Source organism: Habropoda laboriosa, unplaced genomic scaffold (assembly GCF_001263275.1).
Source record: "Habropoda laboriosa isolate 0110345459 unplaced genomic scaffold, ASM126327v1 scaffold718, whole genome shotgun sequence".
Taxonomy (NCBI): Eukaryota; Metazoa; Arthropoda; class Insecta; order Hymenoptera; family Apidae; genus Habropoda; species Habropoda laboriosa.
The window spans coordinates 137,273-156,609 of record NW_017100942.1 but is presented as its reverse complement, the minus strand read 5'-3'; the positions used below and the strand labels follow the sequence as shown (position 1 = coordinate 156,609).

At 37.6% G+C, this 19,337-nt stretch overlaps 1 protein-coding gene across 1 annotated transcript in view; it reads right to left on the bottom strand.

Annotated features, from left to right (window-relative positions):
* LOC108577636 (PH and SEC7 domain-containing protein 1) overlaps nt 1-19,337 on the bottom strand; it is a 106,142-nt gene that overhangs the window by 10,537 nt on the left and 76,268 nt on the right. The window contains exon 4 of the mRNA XM_017940813.1: nt 1,706-2,075. Within this exon, the coding sequence (XP_017796302.1) occupies nt 1,706-2,075 (370 nt within the window). The remainder of the gene's footprint in view (nt 1-1,705; nt 2,076-19,337) is intronic.

Genomic DNA, 19,337 nt, shown 5'->3' with positions numbered 1-19,337 from the left:
TTTTTTTTTTTCTTTTTGCTTTCGTTCGTTATAGTGGAGGGTTCGTGTCGTTTGTGTGGTCGAGCGAATTTTCGTGTGCTGGGTTGTCCGGAAAATTGTTGGCAGAAAAGATATGTTAGGTACTTGGTTTTGCCTCAGTTTCTCTTAAGTAAGTAAAATTCTGTACTTTAAGGTACCAGTTTGTTCTACAATTTTTCAAAATTTCATTTCGTCAAAAATTTGGATTTTTCTGTGATTTTCTTGGAGATCGAAATTTTTATTTGTAAATTTTGCGAACAATTTTTTCTGACAGCCTACCTTCTCTGTGAACGTTACATACCTCATTTACTGTTTCAGTGGCATTTTTCCCTTTTTGATAAAAGAAAAAGATTAAACGTAAGAAATGTACTCTATTTTCTTTCGTGTTCGAAGCTAGTAATAGTATGGAATAAACCTTCAAAAGACACATGAAGCAATAATCTCTCGGAACATATGCAAACTTCATGTTTTCACGAATTTTCCGGACAACCTAATGTTAAATCGCGTAACGTAAAACGCAGAATTTCTAATTATTCCCAAATTAATCGAAAATTCTGAATTTTTTAAAGAATGTTCATCACCTCGTCTTGGCATGCTAAAAATTAACAGCCACGCTAACTATCTTTACTAGTTGCATTCATGTTTTTCCATCGTCCTCAAAGGGTTAAAACACGTCCCGTGCCACTCTGGACTTTCCGTTTAATATTCCCACCTTTCTTTCGCACGAACAGTTTTGCTTTTGACACTATGTGTCTTCTAATATTCGCAAGATTGCAAAAATCATTGTTATCAGGAAGAAGGTAACGTTTAAAATGCGCTATAGGGCAAAGGAAAAATTTTTGTTTCAACAAATTATCGCCGTAATTGTATAGTTTAACCCTTTGCGGTCCTATGTCGAGTCAGACTCGACCTAACAATTTTTCCCTCAGATATCGTATAATGATAAATTATAAATGATAATAAACCATTTTTTAATGCGTTAATATTACACCGAAACTTAGTATTTTGCAACTAACATTACGCCGAAATTTTGAAATAAAAAGAAACTGCACGATACTGTCTAAGAGTGACCAAATGAGCGCGGACTAACTGGACTATTTGGGCCGCAAAGGGTTAAGTCAAGGCCGAAATATCGAATGTGAAACTTTGTATTTTATAACTAATATTACGCTGAAATATTGAAATAAAGGGAAAGTAGAGCAAAGTGTCAAGTCAACGCAAAGAAAAGGTCGAAATATCGAATGGCCTGAACGGAAAGTCCAAAATGGCGCGTATGCGGCCCACGTGACACGGAACGTGTTAATACTTTACCGACCGGTAGCGGTTGAACATCCTACGCACTTCCGACCGCTCACTCGGCCACAGATACACCGGCTCTGTTCAGACTTTAAGCTATCGCGCGGGAATATATGAGCGTTTTCTTATACCTATATAAATGTTAAATCAAACTTTGACCGATTAATAGGCTACCGGTCGAAAAGTGTCGGCGGCAAAAAAGCGATTAATAGGTTACCGGTCGGTAAAAGCGTTGGCGGCAGAAAAGCGATTAATAGGCTACCGGTCGGTAAGCGTTAGCGGCAAAAAGCCGATTAATAGGTTACCGGTCGGTAAAGTGTTAAAACAGGGTCATATTGGTCTGGCAGTTCCAGCGTTGATAAAAAAAAATGTTCCATGTGTGTCACCTTACCTAGGTGTATTCTTCTGTCTGGTGAACTTGTCGCCGGAAAGTGGCTCCCATTGGGCGCGTTCCTCCTCCTTGAAGCTGTCCACTGGCGGAAGCAGCGCCTCCAGCTCAGACGAGCCAGACGCGTCGCTGTATGAACCGTTGCTTCTGGTCGCATACTGCGTCGCGCCTGTCGGCTCCTGGGGCGAGCCGCCCGGAAGTTCCGGTGTGCCCGGTTTCCTCGGCTCCGTATCCTCGCCGTTCCCCGACGACACTGGTCTAGGGTTATTCGTGAGCGTGGTCGCCTCGTGGGAGATCTTCGACGAGTCCGTTTCGTCGCAGGCCGGCTGTCCCGGTGACAACAACCGACGCACGTGCGCTTTTATTGCAGGATCTGAGGAAACACGACCGAGCACTTTTATCTTATCTGCCTGGCTTTGGCTGATTTTTAGGCACGTTTTATGGATCGGCCTGAGCCCGCGGATTTAGCTCGAAACGGAGCGTTCCGCGTGGATGGGATTATTGAGACGGTGGATAAGACGAAGACGTCGCGTGAATGATAAGATGAGATTGCGCGGTGGATAAGTGGATGTTTTTAATTGGAAAGATACTGGTTGGGGAAGGAGAGAATGTGTGTGGAATTTAGTAGTGTATTAATGTTTCAATGTAGGTGATGAAAAATTTTGCATTTCAGAGATAAGCTGGTTTAATTCGATTTTTTTTTTTCGAAATTGAGGTGTATGTAACAAATTACTGTTTTTTCTTTATTTTGTTAGAGTCATAGGAAGCTATTTACGCTGCAAGATAACAAGAATAGATAATAAAGATAAAAAATGATGTTAAAAAAGAACGAATTGTTTGAATTACTTCGAGTGGAATGTTGTTTCACGTGGGATCACTGTAAAATTAGAATATGGGACTTGTGCTAATCTTGTTCGCAATTTAAAAAAAATAAATAACTAATTTCACAAGTTAAATAAGTAACTTTTTTTTTTACAAAAGTACTTTTTCTTAATAAAAATGCTATTTCAATCTAATCTGAATATCTCACAATGGCTCCTTGAAAATCTGCATTATCTACTGTTGCACTTGTTATCAATTTCTCAGATTCGAAAATTTAGTTACTTCAAAATTTCACGGAGCTTTTTTATTTCGCGAGAAGTATAATGTTATCCAGCAATAATAATAAAGCACATCGAAGCAACTAAATTGCAACGGAATCCTGAATCTTCCAGCCACTTTGAATACGAAGCACTCTTTCTTGAAGAAGCTTTAGAAATTTCTACCACAGTTTCAGTACTCCATAGACCTATTCAATCTTCGAATCTACCAGAAAACCTACTTTCCATTCTACCGTTTCGATATTGCTACACTTGTAATTCTCACCGAATCATTCTCACGATTCGAAATGTTTCAAGGAAGAAATTCTTATCGCGTTCTGTCACACTAGGCGGAGATAAAATATTCATTAGGCGAAGAAAGCTTTTCTTTCACGTGGTATTCAGGTAACGCAGGTGTAGAGGAGAATGGAAATATCAGGAATACGGAATAATCCCTATGTTTTTTCTCTGATCACGGTACATTCTGATGCTAGTTTTTCGCTGGAATTTAAAATTCTGCCAAATACCGCTTTCTTTTCGCCGAGCATGGACAGTGTTAAATTAGAAACGTGGGTAATTAAGTATTCTAACGAGATTGATGCGCTTGGATTTAAAATTTAAGCTACAGTCTTTCTTTTCCTGGAAACAACGAGGGTGCTAAGGCTGAATTATGCGAAAATTACTTAGAAAATTTTAAAAATGCGTTAAAAATTACGCAATAGCCAAGTTTGAACTTTGCGGAAAAATTATGGGACGAGATAGACAGAAAAATGCTAACTAAGTGACGAAAGTCTCGGGAACACTTTTTAAGGTGTTCTCCAAGAAACTTGATTTAGAAGAAAATTAATTTAGAGGCCATTAAAAAACTGTTAGAAAGATTCAATTTTTAAATGAATAATTTTCAATAATCTTACAAATTGTATATTTCTTCAAGAAAGCGATAAAGATCGATAGTCAACACACGTTCAAATATTTCTGAACACAGCATCACAATCAGAGAAAACATGCAAACTCAGCCAACTGATTAACCCCTTGCTTTACAATTTTTTAAAGACTACATATGGTTTGTCACCAGCTATTTGCAATTTCTTTTTTTAATTGAATAAACTGTTTACAATCTATTCAGAATGAACAATAAGTTCCATTGAACGTTCCCTCTATTTACAATGTTGTTAAGATTCCATGCATAATTTCTATGTACTAAGCTCCAAGCATAAACAGAAATTAATTGAAATTGAAATTAGAGTTCGACTTAAAATTCAACTTCATCCCAAACGCGATACTTCATTTCTAACATCTCCGCCACAAGCTGCAACACGCCACCATAAAGCGAAGGGTTAAAAAATCCTTCCCGAATAAAACCAGTTCACTAACCGTCAAACGTAAGACGAGGTTGAAAATGTCCCCCAAAGAAGTCTCCTCGTCCAATTGGAATCCTCAGCTCACATCACTCGTAAAAAGAAAAAAACGATCCTCACACCGCCGACAACGAAGCGTAACCCCGGAATCGAGCATTTCACAGTACCCTCTAACATAGCAAAGCAACCGCGAGCTGGTCGTCGCTAAGCGTACTGGAGGAACCTCTTCGATCCCTGTGGTGGCACGTCCGCTCGGCAACGCTCGCGTATTTTCAGCGCGAGCACAGAAGGGAGCAAAGTGGGACAGGTCTTTCGGGCGGCGCGCGAACGAACAGTCTCTGATTAAAAAGCCGCGGCTATTTCGCCTCTGCGCTCCTCTCTCTCTCCAGAAATTTATTGCCAGCGCGTGGAACGCTTCAAAGCGTCCAGGCGTCGTCGACGACGTCGACGTTGTCGTCGTTCCTTGGTCGGCGCCAAAGGAAACTTTTCCACGCGTCGACGACCGGATCCGTGTTAGAAACGCGCCCCTAGAGGAACTTCGATTCCCGTGAGCTCGACCGCGCGATTTACCGCCGGCGGAAACTTCCACCTTTGAATAATGCACGCCGGTGACTGGGTCCGTTCGGACCCGACCACGTTGCCACACAGGAAATTTTATGGAAGTTACTTGTTTATGTGCTAACGCAAATCGTGATGTAGTGGAAGTTTGATAACTCAAACCTCGATAATTCAAACCTCGATAACTCGAACCTCGATAATTCGAACCTCGATAACTGGAACTTCGATGGCTCGAACCTCGATAACTGGAACTTCGATTATTCGAACCTCGATAACTCGAACCTCGATAACTGGAACTTCGATGGCTCGAACCTCGATAACTGGAACTTCGATTATTCGAACCTCGATAACTGGAACTTCGATGGCTCGAACCTCGATAACTGGAACTTCGATTATTCGAACCTCGATAATTCGAACCTCGATAACTGGAACTTCGATGGCTCGAACCTCGATAACTGGAACTTCGATTATTCGAACCTCGATAACTCGAACCTCGATAACTGGAACTTCGATAGCTCGAACCTCGATAACTCGAACCTCAATAGCTCGAACCTCGATAGCTCGAACCTCGATAACTCGTAACTGTAGTTAATACGGGTCCAAACTGTCCCGAGCACCGCCTCCCGTTTCGTCAGCCTAATCATACGCCTTTCGAGGGTTAAATAACGCACACAGCCTACTGTAACAACAACACCAACGCGATTTTGCAGCGTCTACCGTCTACTTACACGCTGCCAAATGTTCAACGGACCGAGTTTATGATCCAGTCGCGAGGAACGCAATATCCAGCGAGCTTCTCCTCTACTACTATCCACGGTTTGCTGGCTGCTTGGTTCCGGAGGCTCGAGAGCTTCCTTAAAATGGAATGGAATGGATGTTTCTGGGTTACGTTTGTTAACGGACGCGTTTGACACCCCGCGGCTGCTTTGTTTTATACCCCGGGAGTGGATTAAACTAGGAAAATGTTTCTGGTCTGGATGAAGGAAACGCGAGAGAAGGTTACGGCGGCTGCTGGTACTTTTCAGTTCTTCAGGATGGATTTTTTGTTTTGGAAGGTTCATGTTCGAGGAGTTGGATTTACCGTTCGATTCTTCTTCGTGCGTGAGAAGAGCGGATTTGTGTTTGTATCAGGTCATTACGGAAGTTCGTGACGTATGTGAAAAATATTTTAATGGAAAACCGAGGAAATCCAAATCTTACTAACAAAAAAATTAAGTCTTACTAAGGTCTTACTAAAAAAAAAATAGGAAAATTTACTCCAATTCATGCTAAAAAAAATTAAGTCTTACTTATCTTATTAAGGAATATTGAGCTAAATTATAAAATTCGTCATGAAACTTATGGGATGAGCTAATAAATTTTCTTGTAAAGTCAGATTAGATTAGATAGCTTATTGTTCAAATTAAACGTGAATTATTAAAATTGAGGAATGTCGAGAATTTAAGTGGATTCGATAAGCAAGATTAGATATTTGGAACGGCCGAAATAGAATTTTATCGATGACATAATTCTGCTTAAAAGTAAAACCTAATAAAAGAAACATCGGTATGCACATATCGTATTGCGTTCGCGTGGATAATATTTTTTAACGAAGTGATTAAAGCTAATTCGAAGGATAATTCATTAAGAACTACACAGCGATGTGCTCGTCCGATCGACGCGCATCTAATTTGAATAAATTACTCGAAACTTTACTGCTTCGATAGAGCTATTCGAATGAATGATACGATACGTAAAAATCGATTCATCGTTAATTGATACTGCACTTTTGATGTTGCAAAATGTAAAACAGATAGCCCGAACGTACATTTTTCAATTCTTATTCGCGTAATTAATTAAACTGTTCCACACGCGTGTCTCAACAGAAGTATTGTTCTACAGAAAAATTTTGTGGAGTCTCAAACAACTTGCAACTATATCAAACCAGTCGCTTCATACTATCTTACGTATGATTATGTTATATTTTAAAAATTGGAGACAAAAGTTGAAAGTTACGTTTATATCCTCTAAAAAAATTGAAATATTTGATTCAGTAGTTACTTATAAAAAAATTCCCAGAGTTGTGCTAATTTTTAGAAGCTTCAGGGTGTTAAGAGTTACAAACCACTAATTACAGAAAAATTCTATGGAGTCTCAAACAGTATCAAACCATTTACTTCGTATTATCTTTCGTACTTAACATTGCAAAGAAATCTACGAAAAAAAATTCTACCTCAAAATCGATATCTTCCAACTGTATCAAACACAAGTACATACCAACAGTTCCAAACCATCTAAATCCACTCGAGAAAATTCTGTCACTCCTCGTCATAATTTACTGTCAACTCGGTATCAAACACACAAGAACCAACTAAATTCGATCAAGACAATTGCTTCACTCTTCGCTGTAATTTACTGTCAACTCGGTATCAAACATACCAAAACCAACTAAATTGAATGCAGAAAATTGCCTCACTCTTCACTGTAATTTACTGTCAACTCGGTATCAAACACACTAAAACTAACTAAACTGAATCCAGAAAATTGCTTCACTCTTCACTATAATTTACTGTCAACTTGCTATCAAACATACAAAAACCAGCTAAATCCAATCCAGAAAACTGCCTCACTCATCACTATAGTTTACTGTCAATTCATTATCAAACACACTAAAACTAACTAAATTGAATCCAGACAATTGCTTCACTCTTCACTATAATTTACTGTCAACTTGCTATCAAACATACAAAAACCAACTAAACCCACTCCAGAAGAAATGCTTCACTCTTTCACTATAAATCATCAGTCACTCTAAAAAGACACTGTACTACACCACCAGCAACGAAAATATCCAACAAACTAAACCAAATACCTCGAAACTACGTCTAAACCGCGACAAACAATCGCAAGTGCAGGTCTTAAATATTTTCCGTAGCAGAATCGAGTTTTCCGTCAACTGACGGAATGCATCATAGTCCCGCAGACCGTGAGCAATCAATGAGTCACTCTGATAGAAAATCGTTTGTTATCCAAACGCGTCGTTTGATCGTTGGCTCGTGCGCTTAATTACCTGCCCTCGACACTCTCCCTTTTTCTCTCTTTTTCCTCTTTCCCGTGCAAGCACGGTGCACGCGTGAACGAGGAACAGCTGAGCGTCGCGAGTAGACCGTGGCAAAAGCGTCGCCGTGGCGATGCCAAGGCAGACGCGCGATCGCGTTTTCTATCGGTTATTATCGCGTAATTCTATTATTACGATCAGGTTCAAGAGCGCCTATATGCGCGTGCAACCGCGTTCTATCATTAGATCGCCGGGGTTCACTCACCAGCTGACGTTTAAACCGGACGATCCGAGAGTTCTGCTCTGTCGGACGAGCGCGCGGGTAAAATTATGTTGGGGATTTTTGGTGACGTTTACGGTTATAACTGGCCCGCGTTCACACCAGTTTTTCGGGGTGGCGACGAAATTTGCGAAATTTAGGATCGCTTTTGTCCGAGATTTTACCGAAAAGTGACTTTTTTAAAGTTTAATTTTGTTTATTTATGCTTTGGTGTACAATAGTAAATGAACGTTGCAGGCTCGAGAGGAATGGTGAGGCAATAAGGTAAGAATTGTATGCAAAAGTTAACGTGAAACCATGTAAATCTGTTTTTATTTTAATTAATAAAAATATGTATCGTGGGTGCTCTAAAATTGTGGTATGAGTTGCCAAAGAAGTGAGAAGACTGAGAAGTAACTCTCTGTGTTTTCTTTTTTTGTGTTATGAATTGCCAAATTGCCAAAATTGTGCTATGAATTGTCAAAATTATGTTATGATTGCAAAAGGAAATCAAAAGACAGAGAAAATTTTCGCGTATTATTATTAATAATTAATTTTTCATTCGTTAAATATACACGTTCTTTCATAAAATGTTACAAAATACATACTGCAAATGTACATAATTTTTTACATATGTATTATAACAAGTTGTTATTCACAGAAGTATCGATTAGAAGTTTCAAACAAGCAAACAAGATACAGTTAACAGAAAAATATTCCGGGCACAGGAAATATTTATTATCCAGTTTACATAATACTAAACAAATATCCCTCAATTCTCAGGAATTACTATACTACACGAACATCAACGTCCACCAAGAAAACCTGTGCTAAAATCCATCATACCCTAATCACTGAAATAATCGCTTTATTACCACACAATCTGCATATAATTTCCATTTATTAATCTCTCAACGACCAGAGAGAGAGAGAGAGAGTCTAACAAAACAGCATTATTTAACAATTTCTCATCCTCCTCCTAGAAACTAAAATCAATCTCCATTATTACACGATCTATCTAAACTTCGGTACAGAAACAAAACACTTGACAAATTAATCAAAAATCCCCAAGAAAAATGACATTATCCAAAAATCCCCTATTTCCATCTTAAAAAATTCCAAATTAATCAGAGAGACTAACAAGGCAGCGTTATTCAACAATTTCTCATTCTCCTAGAAACTAAAATCAATCTCCATTATTACACGATCTATCTAAACTTCGGTACAAAAACAGCACACTTGACAAATAATCCAAAATCGCCAAGAAAAATGATATTATCCACCCAAAAAAAAAAAAACAAAAAAAAACAATTATTCAACAATTCCCTATGTCCACCATTAATAAATTCAAAATTAATCAGAGAGCCTAACAAAACAGGATTATTCAACAATTTCTCATTCTCCTAGAAACGAAAATTAATCTCCAAGAAAAATGACATTATTCAACAATTCCCTATTTCCACCATTAACAACTTGAAAATTAATCAAAGAGCCTAACAAAACAGCATTATTCAACAATTCCCCCTCAAAACTAAAATCAATCTCAATTATTACAAGAAAAACGACGTTCACCGCGCCAATTCTTCATTTCCACCGTTAACAAATTCCAAATTAATCTCGGAAACTCTGCTGCGACCTAATTGCTCCATGCTGTCCCTAATCGCTCGATCACTTTAATACCCGCATTATAGTTATCAATTAACATCATCCGGCTAATGAAACGCGGCTCTAATAACAGTACTACAATCGCGTATTCAGAGACAGCGTGTCACAGCTTTGAAAGCCTCCGCTAGTGATTTTTCCTCTCCTTTGCGGCATCGTGTGATTTCCTCCGGGAGGATTAAACTGTCACGAAGCTAACCCGCGCGCGATTAGCGTGCTTGGAGGAGAACGCGGAGACCTCGTACAGGCAAAGAAGGCCGTGGAAAGAGGAGGAAAAAAGAAAGAAACGAGCCGAGTCGAATCTGGCATTGTGTCATTAAATCACCTGGCCTGCAGTGAGTCATTAATCAAGTTGGCGACACGCTGCAATTAGCCTGCCTTTTAAAACCGACGGATAGAACTCTGGTCGATTAGAGCCGCGCTCTGAATTTCTTCCGTGTGTTTGCATCTAAATTTATCCAGGAGAAATGCTAAAACGGTCGACTGCTTCAGAGGGATTTAAATGCGAGTGGAAATTTTAAGTTCTTCTTTTATCAGCCGAGATTTTCCCTCGGAAATTATTCATCTCGTGGAAATTTCGTCGGGGGTTCAGCTTGCGAGGGACCGTTTATCGTATTCGTATTTTATCAGTTTTTTGGGGGAAATTTGTCGGGTAACGTGAATTATGTAAATTCGGCGATCTACGTGGATTAATCGCGTGATGTATTAATTTCGGTGGAAGTAATTCATTGGGTTCGATTAATTTCGAGGTGTTGTAATGGTGACAATGTTGACAAAAATTCGATAATTTGTCGATTATTTCACTTTTAAGTATTTTTCGTTAATAATTAACCAAATTTTGCTATTTCCAGTCGCAAATTAGGCGTAGTTCAATTTTAAACGAGCTCCATTACTAGCCGCTAAAATTAACTTACTATTTAAAAAAAAAAATTTCTTATTTTATTCAAATTTAGTCTAATAACAGTTACTGTACAAAATTCGAACAATTAACAATACCACTAACATCGACAAAAATTACATCTTCCTCGATTTTTATCATTTTTTCAAAAATTAGAACGTGTTTAATCACCTTCTCGTTGATCATTAACCAACCTCAGCGAACGTTGGCTCGTTTGAATTTTAAACAGGCTCCATTACTCCTTACGAAAATTTATTAAGCCACTTTTCTCCAACCACTACAATTTCGAAAACAACCAGTCGATAATTTTCAACGGGCTTAATTTACCATTAGCCACCGTTTAATTCACAAACCACGATTATTCCATAGATTATCTCCATCATGCACACACACACACGTGTGTCTCGGAGGGAACACAAGAAAAATGAGGAGCTGGATGGTTTTTTGGCTTTTACCTCGTGAAATTTCTACTCTACCCCGGCTAAATTAGCTGATGCGGGTTCGTTCACACTTAATGCAGCTTTTAAATCGATATGTAGCTTTCCCCGGCGCCGCGAATCCCTTTCGTACACAAGTGAGAAAAGCCAATTAGCCAACGTTCGGTCAGTGAACGCTGCGCGCTGCGAGAGGAAAGCCGATTAGCAAACCGACAATCAATAATATGTTAACTACTCTACCGTGGCATATTATGCACTGTGTGCATCGATTTTTCTCAACGATTTTCTGTATTTTTTTTTTTAACAGAATTAAATTTATTAAATTCAATATGTTTGTTAATTATTCTGGATTATTGTTTTATTTACGGAGATAGGAATGATTTAGTGTTGAATCGTTCGAAGCAGATGATAAGGATATCTCAAATAATTTATGTTGGAAACAGTATAATTGTTCGTGTATTTTGGTTGGTGCTCGTATTTTTCTTGAGTTAATAAGACTGGGTGAGAATTTGGTCGCACTTGAAAAGTGGAAATAGTTCATCCTTTTTTTTTTTTTTTGTAGATGAAATAGCTGACACTATACTGATTTAAAAATATGAAATTTGGTATTTTAGAAACCATGGATATTAATTTGCAAATATAAAAATTTATGAAATATAAAATTCTGATTTTCTTAATTCGTAAAACCTTAAATCTCAATTTTCATCTCACTTTTGGTCATTTTTAGATGAGAACCCTGTTGTTCGATGCAAGGACCAAAATCCTTATAATCACTCTGAAGAAATTATGGATAACAGAAAAAATTCTAATTTTTTGAGAAAACTCAAAAAAAAATTTTGTAAAATCTCAATTCTTGAAGATAACCAGCCCTTCCGCCGAAATCCTTAACACAACTTAAATTTCAGTTTAACTTTCGTATTCCAACAGAATTCTCAAAATGAATCAAACTCTCTTAACAAAATATGAAAAATTGAACAAAAAATAGAACGAATTAGCTTAAAAAGAAATCTTCGAGTTGAAGTCTTCGACAGAATCCAAGTTCAACTCTCACATTCCAACGAAATTCTCAAAATTAATCGAACTCTCAAGAAACTATGAAAAATCGACCCCAAAAAAGAAAGAAAAGACAAGAAAGCTCGTTTCAACGAATATCCTCCAGGTTGAATTTCCAAAAGGAAAGAGGGACGTAGATAAACCAATTAATCATTCTCACCCATTCCTCCGGGGTATTTAGATTACGTTATCGAGCAAGGCTTTCCCTATTGTCCGTCCAATCGTTCAACAGGGTCATCAGGTTGTTCAACGCGGACTTCATTAGTCGAGACAGGTCCGTTTGGTAGAACCTAGGGGCCTAGAGCATCGAATGAATCCAAGGTGCGCGTGCACTGATAACGATAATCCGGTGTAAATCGGCTAAACACGACGGTTCTGTGAGACAACGTCGTATCTGGTAAGTTTACACAATGATTCTACTCACGCAACTCCGGCCAGCTGTACACTGATACTGCACGTTTCCGTATTTACACTCGATGAATAGGTTAAGGTAGAGATTTCTCTTACCCGAAAACGTTCAACGGTTACGTTTTCGCATAAATATTTGACCAAGCGTTAATCTAATCGAGGGAAGATATGATGTAAATGTGATTGGAGGTTGAGCAATTGTTGATGAATATTTTTATCGTTGCTTTTTTTACTGAAGACGTGTTAATTTTTGCGGGAGATTATTATAGCGATAAGACTGAATTTTTGGGAATTCGGTTAAGGAGTTATTTGATAATTTGGAGATTGGAAAAATGGGAGAAGTGAATGAGAGGAAAAATGGAAGAGATCGTCTTTAAGAATAATATAGAAATTCGAAAATATGCGAAAAATTAGTGGCACAATCTTTAGAGATAATAGAGAAATTCGAAAAATATGAAAAATGAACGAAATTGCTCTTAAGGATAATATAGAAATTTGAAAAGATAGAAGAAATTAACGAAATCATTTTTAGATACGCTTTAATGTTTCGAAGAAATGAGAAAAATGACCGAACTTTTAATTCGCATACTTTATTTTCTCAACGTTGAATTATTTAGATAGGAAACGCAATTTTAATGGAAAATGGAACACTGTTAAATTTCCAATTTAGCGATAGTAATCTGAGGTGTTTCACGAATTAACATATTTCGTTTAGATTATTTTATTTATTTGTTATTTTGGGGAATTTGAGATTTATAAATGAAATATTATGGGACGCAGTGCAAGCATAAAGTTCCATTTTGTAATTCGACAATTAACATGATTTCCTGTATCATTAACGAGAGTGGAACGGTAAAATGTAATTTGACGACAGTATGAAATATAGTTGGGTAAATCGGCATAAATGTAATTTAACAGGAATTTCAAATCGAGGCAGAATTTTGCAAAATTCGCTTTAATGCAAAGGTAATGGTTGAACAGAAGCGGGAATTCTGAAACGCGGTTTAATTGGTGCGACACGATCAGAATAATACTGAAATTCGGTTCGATAAAACCGGGGAGAGACAATTTAACAGAGATACGATCTATAAATTTAATCAACTAAAAATATTTGAATAACACCGATTGAAACATCGTTGATCCGGTATCTTAATTAAATTGTGGTCTTTTAATGCAGGACAATGAATTGTTATTAACTCTCTGACAAGTATTTATGATGTATTGTCGTCTTTTTAAAGAGCCTGAATACTCAAATCAGATATCGCAATAGAAACAGAAAATAAGATATATTTTCTGTACTTTAGCTGTTCAAAATCAGAAAATTTTTTATAATATTCTTTGCACGTGACTGTAACCAGAAATTAGACCAGAATTATATTTCTCCTTACAAAGATTGCATACTTGTTTCAATAGTGATTTCTCAAAAGTTAACATTTTCAAACTTTTTCTCAAAAATTGTGAAAAACATTGAAACTAAATTTAAACCACATCTTCCTTTGGGATAGATAATAGAACTGATGTGTAGGTTCGTCTGCATCTTGCTTCCTTCATTTTCTTAGTCCAAAGTGGAAGAAAAAAGTAAATGTTCTTTGAAAAATTATATTTCTCGTTCCAAGCAATATTTAAAAAATTCTTACACATAAATATGCCCAAAAAGGACCAAAAAACATAAAGGTGACAAACTTGGAATTTATTCTTATAATAAGACTTTATCCTACACCAAAACAGAAAACTCTAAAAATCTCATCTTATACACATACACACATAAGGAAACAGAAATTCTAACAAATAAATATGCCTAAAAAAGACCAAAACACAAAGTCAGCAAATTTAAGAATTCCTTGCAAAAAATTCTCAAAATGGAACTCCTTCAAAGATCCCATCTAATACACACACATGAGAGGAAACAGAAATTCTAGCCTAACCGTGCCCAAAAAAAGATGAAAAAACGAAGTTAGCAAACATAGACTTCATTCCAAAAAATTCTCGAAAAGAAGAAACTCCTCGAAAAATCCCGTCTTACACACGTTTCACACATGAGAAAACGGAAATTCTGCCATATAACCATGCCCAAAAAATCCTCAAAAAAAGGGAAGAAACCCTCGAAAAATCCCATCTTGCACACGTTTCACACATGAGAAAACGGAAATTCTGCCATATAACTATGCCCAAAAAATCCTCAAAAAAAGGGAAGAAACCCTCGAAAAATCCCATCTTGCACACGTTTCACACATGAGAAAACGGAAATTCTGCCATATAACTATGCCCAAAAAATCCTCAAAAAAAGGGAAGAAACCCTCGAAAAATCCCATCTTGCACACGTTTCACACATGAGAAAACGGAAATTCTGCCATATAACTATGCCCAAAAAATCCTCAAAAAAAGGGAAGAAACCCTCGAAAAATCCCATCTTGCACACGTTTCACACATGAGAAAACGGAAATTCTGCCATATAACTATGCCCAAAAAATCCTCAAAAAAAGGGAAGAAACCCTCGAAAAATCCCATCTTGCACACGTTTCACACATGAGAAAACGGAAATTCTGCCATATAACTATGCCCAAAAAATCCTCAAAAAAAGGGAAGAAACCCTCGAAAAATCCCATCTTGCACACGTTTCACACATGAGAAAACGGAAATTCTGCCATATAACTATGCCCAAAAAATCCTCAAAAAAAGGGAAGAAACCCTCGAAAAATCCCATCTTGCACACGTTTCACACATGAGAAAACGGAAATTCTGCCATATAACTATGCCCAAAAAATCCTCAAAAAAAGGGAAGAAACCCTCGAAAAATCCCATCTTGCACACGTTTCACACATGAGAAAACGGAAATTCTGCCATATAACTATGCCCAAAAAATCCTCAAAAAAAGGGAAGAAACCCTCGAAAAATCCCATCTTGCACACGTTTCACACATGAGAAAACGGAAATTCTGCCATATAACTATGCCCAAAAAATCCTCAAAAAAAGGGAAGAAACCCTCGAAAAATCCCATCTTGCACACGTTTCACACATGAGAAAACGGAAATTCTGCCATATAACTATGCCCAAAAAATCCTCAAAAAAAGGGAAGAAACCCTCGAAAAATCCCATCTTGCACACGTTTCACACATGAGAAAACGGAAATTCTGCCATATAACTATGCCCAAAAAATCCTCAAAAAAAGGGAAGAAACCCTCGAAAAATCCCATCTTGCACACGTTTCACACATGAGAAAACGGAAATTCTGCCATATAACTATGCCCAAAAAATCCTCAAAAAAAGGGAAGAAACCCTCGAAAAATCCCATCTTGCACACGTTTCACACATGAGAAAACGGAAATTCTGCCATATAACTATGCCCAAAAAATCCTCAAAAAAAGGGAAGAAACCCTCGAAAAATCCCATCTTGCACACGTTTCACACATGAGAAAACGGAAATTCTGCCATATAACTATGCCCAAAAAATCCTCAAAAAAAGGGAAGAAACCCTCGAAAAATCCCATCTTGCACACGTTTCACACATGAGAAAACGGAAATTCTGCCATATAACTATGCCCAAAAAATCCTCAAAAAAAGGGAAGAAACCCTCGAAAAATCCCATCTTGCACACGTTTCACACATGAGAAAACGGAAATTCTGCCATATAACTATGCCCAAAAAATCCTCAAAAAAAGGGAAGAAACCCTCGAAAAATCCCATCTTGCACACGTTTCACACATGAGAAAACGGAAATTCTGCCATATAACCATGCCCAAAAAGATGAAAAAACGAAGTTAGCAAACATAGACTTCATTCCAAAAAATTCTCGAAAAGAAGAAACTCCTCGAAAAATCCCGTCTTACACACGTTTCACACATGAGAAAACGGAAATTCTGCCATATAACCATGCCCAAAAAGGGACCAAAAACCAAAGTCAGCAAACTTAACACCACCTTCAAAAAAATCCACGATAAAAAAAAGAAACCCTCCAAAAATCCCATCTGCACACAACGAAACACAACTTCCCAACAGTCGAAACACATCATTCCCCCTTAGAATTCCGCGCGCACTTTCGACTGCGCGGATTCAGCCGGCGAGGAATGCGCGCTCGGGTCCGCGCGCGCGTTACACTCTACGCTCCTCGAATTCCCGGCGATCGGAAAACCGGCCAAGAAGTCAGCCGCCCACGCAGGTCGATTACGCTTATCGATGGAACGCCAGTGCCGTGGAGAACGCGTTCCATCGATCTCTTCCCTTCTCCGCCTCCTCACTTACGCGTACACACTTTCACCGAGGCGAGCGACGTAAGTGCAACAGATTTCGCAAACGGCGAACCTAAACGTTGCAACGGAGCCAATTAAAAAGTGTGGCGATCATTAGCAAGCAGACCGACGGAGATTCGTGAATGATCCGTCGCGAATCATTGACCGCCTCGAAGCTGTGATTGTGTTGCGTAATTAGTCTAGACGCGGAAATCCTTTGAACTCGGCACCACGTGATGAAATTGTTGAATTGACGAGCACCGGTGGCACTCGTGTGTGGGTTCAGAGGATGTGGGCACACGTTGTTTGGGTGATTTGATTAAGTGTTGATGAACTTGCGTGTGGGCTTCAATTTGTGGCATATATCGAGTCGTGTGAAGGATTTGTGCCTTTATTGTTACGCTTTTTTCTGAACTTTTTTGGCTTTGTTATTTATAATCATGTGTGATTTGGAAATGTGCATGTCTGATCAGTAGGGTAAAGTAGCCTGATATGAGACTCTTGAATGCCGTAATTAACCGCGTTAATTATCAAATTAAATATGAAATTTGATTCAAATCGACCAAGCGTCTTCAACGACCATATTTGTGCAATACGTTGCCGAAAGTTTGCCAAGTGGTTCGATTACAAATACCTCCAAAATAGTAAGATTATAATCGTTTTAATGGAGTTTAAGGCTTACTAGTTGCGTATCGTTAAATAACGAAGACTTAATCTCGAAGCTACTTAATAGCTATCGTGTTATTGTTTCCGAGTATGAGAAGAAGAGTCTCATATTAGGTACCCAATTTTGTTTTAGCGTACAAAGCGTTACCGGTGAGCCCACGAAGTCTGCGGTGCTGAAGAAACAGATTTAATATACCGAATAATATGTGTGAAAAAAGACAGAAAAAATAGTTTTCTCATATTAGGAACCGATTTTTTAAATTTGTGTATTTGCATAAAGAGACAGATTTAATATGCCCAATGTGTGAAGAAAGACAGAAAAAGTAGACATTTTTTAAATCTGCGTATTTGCATAGTTTTCCTTTTTATTTTATTACGAAGGAACCGAATTTTCTTTACTGTGCATTCCAGTACCTTACAAAAGAATACATACCATACTTTTAAAATATGTACCGAATTTTAATAAAAGTGTTCTTAGTCGACAGTTATGACTTCTTTAAGAAATGGGTCTCATATTAGGCAACTTTACCCTATCTTTATTGTTACGCTATTTTATGAATTTTTTTTGGGTTTGTTATATATAATCGTGTGTGATTTGGAAATTAATTAAACGATTGGGAAATTTTTTTGAACGAATGTGCATGTAAGATCAGTATCTTCATCTTTCTACACTTTTTCGTGAACTTTTTCGGTTTGCAATTTAGCAGTGTGCGATTGGAAAATGCAAAATGCATAAGAGTTAGGTATTCTCAACTTAAACAGATCTTGATTACGAATTTTTCGAACGATCTAGCTCATAAAGATCAATTTTGCGGTCATTTCAAGGATCAGGTTTGCACAGATTTTGAAAAGGTGGAGAAAGACAAGAAGAAATAGAAAAACTAAATAAATTTCTATAATAAAATCAACACAAAAAAGAAAAATGTTCCTACATTGTAAAGAAAATGATAAATTTTTTCAAAATTTAAAATTTCATTTAAAATAGAAGATGTTTCGGTATATTCTCCGCAAGAAGCGCTCCTCAGGTATCAATTTTCTAAGTCCAACTTCAATGAGCTTCGCTGACGTCGATGTTATCTCGCGATCATATTCTAATCTCTGGAAAAATCCTTATCACCGTAAATCTCAAAGAAGCAAATCTTCCACGTCGATGATTGCACGGAACACGCCTGTCTGAAGCTACCTACCACTGTGTCTTCATTGATAAAACACAACGAACTTAAAACGTTAAAACGGTTGGCTGTGTCGAAACCAAGGAATATTCAACCGGGAGAACTCGTTCATCAACAGAGAGGATTAACCCCGTTCCACGATTTTAACGAGGAAAATCTTATTTCGAACTATGTCTAGAGCATTTCAGAGGCTCGAAAACTAATCTTGCTACCATCACCGAGGCGCATCTGCCCTCTTCAATGCATAAATTTCGTTAATCGTCATTACCATTAATCATACTACTCGTTTCGAAAGCTGCCTAACTTATATTCCGCTTGGTTTTACAAGCCTGGTTTCCTCGATTCTCGTATCGACGACATCGGTGCAGAGTAATATCGATGTTTTCTTTAATTTTAAGAATTTGAATACGGTATGAATTTCTATCTGTATTTTATTTCGGTTCGAATCGGAATTTATATTTAAATGTCATTTAAATTTCAAGTGGAATTCCAATTTATATTCTTCGTGGATTACGTTGGTTCATAAATATGGACTATTTCGAGAATTGCGATTACCGAGCGATCATTTGCAAACTGTGGAGAATTGTTCGAAGGTGGTTGGTTTTGGGACATCTTGTGTAATTACTGGATTCAAGAATCATTCGAAGGAGAGATTTTTAATAATAAAAATACGACGTTGTAGTATTTTATACTATTATTGGAAAATTATTCGCGCAATTTATTGTAATTCCCTTCATTCGCAAAATGCACTTTTGCAATACTCTTTTTAACTGTAACAGGTGCTTTAAAGCTTGCCACTATCAACGTAGCAATAGATTTTAA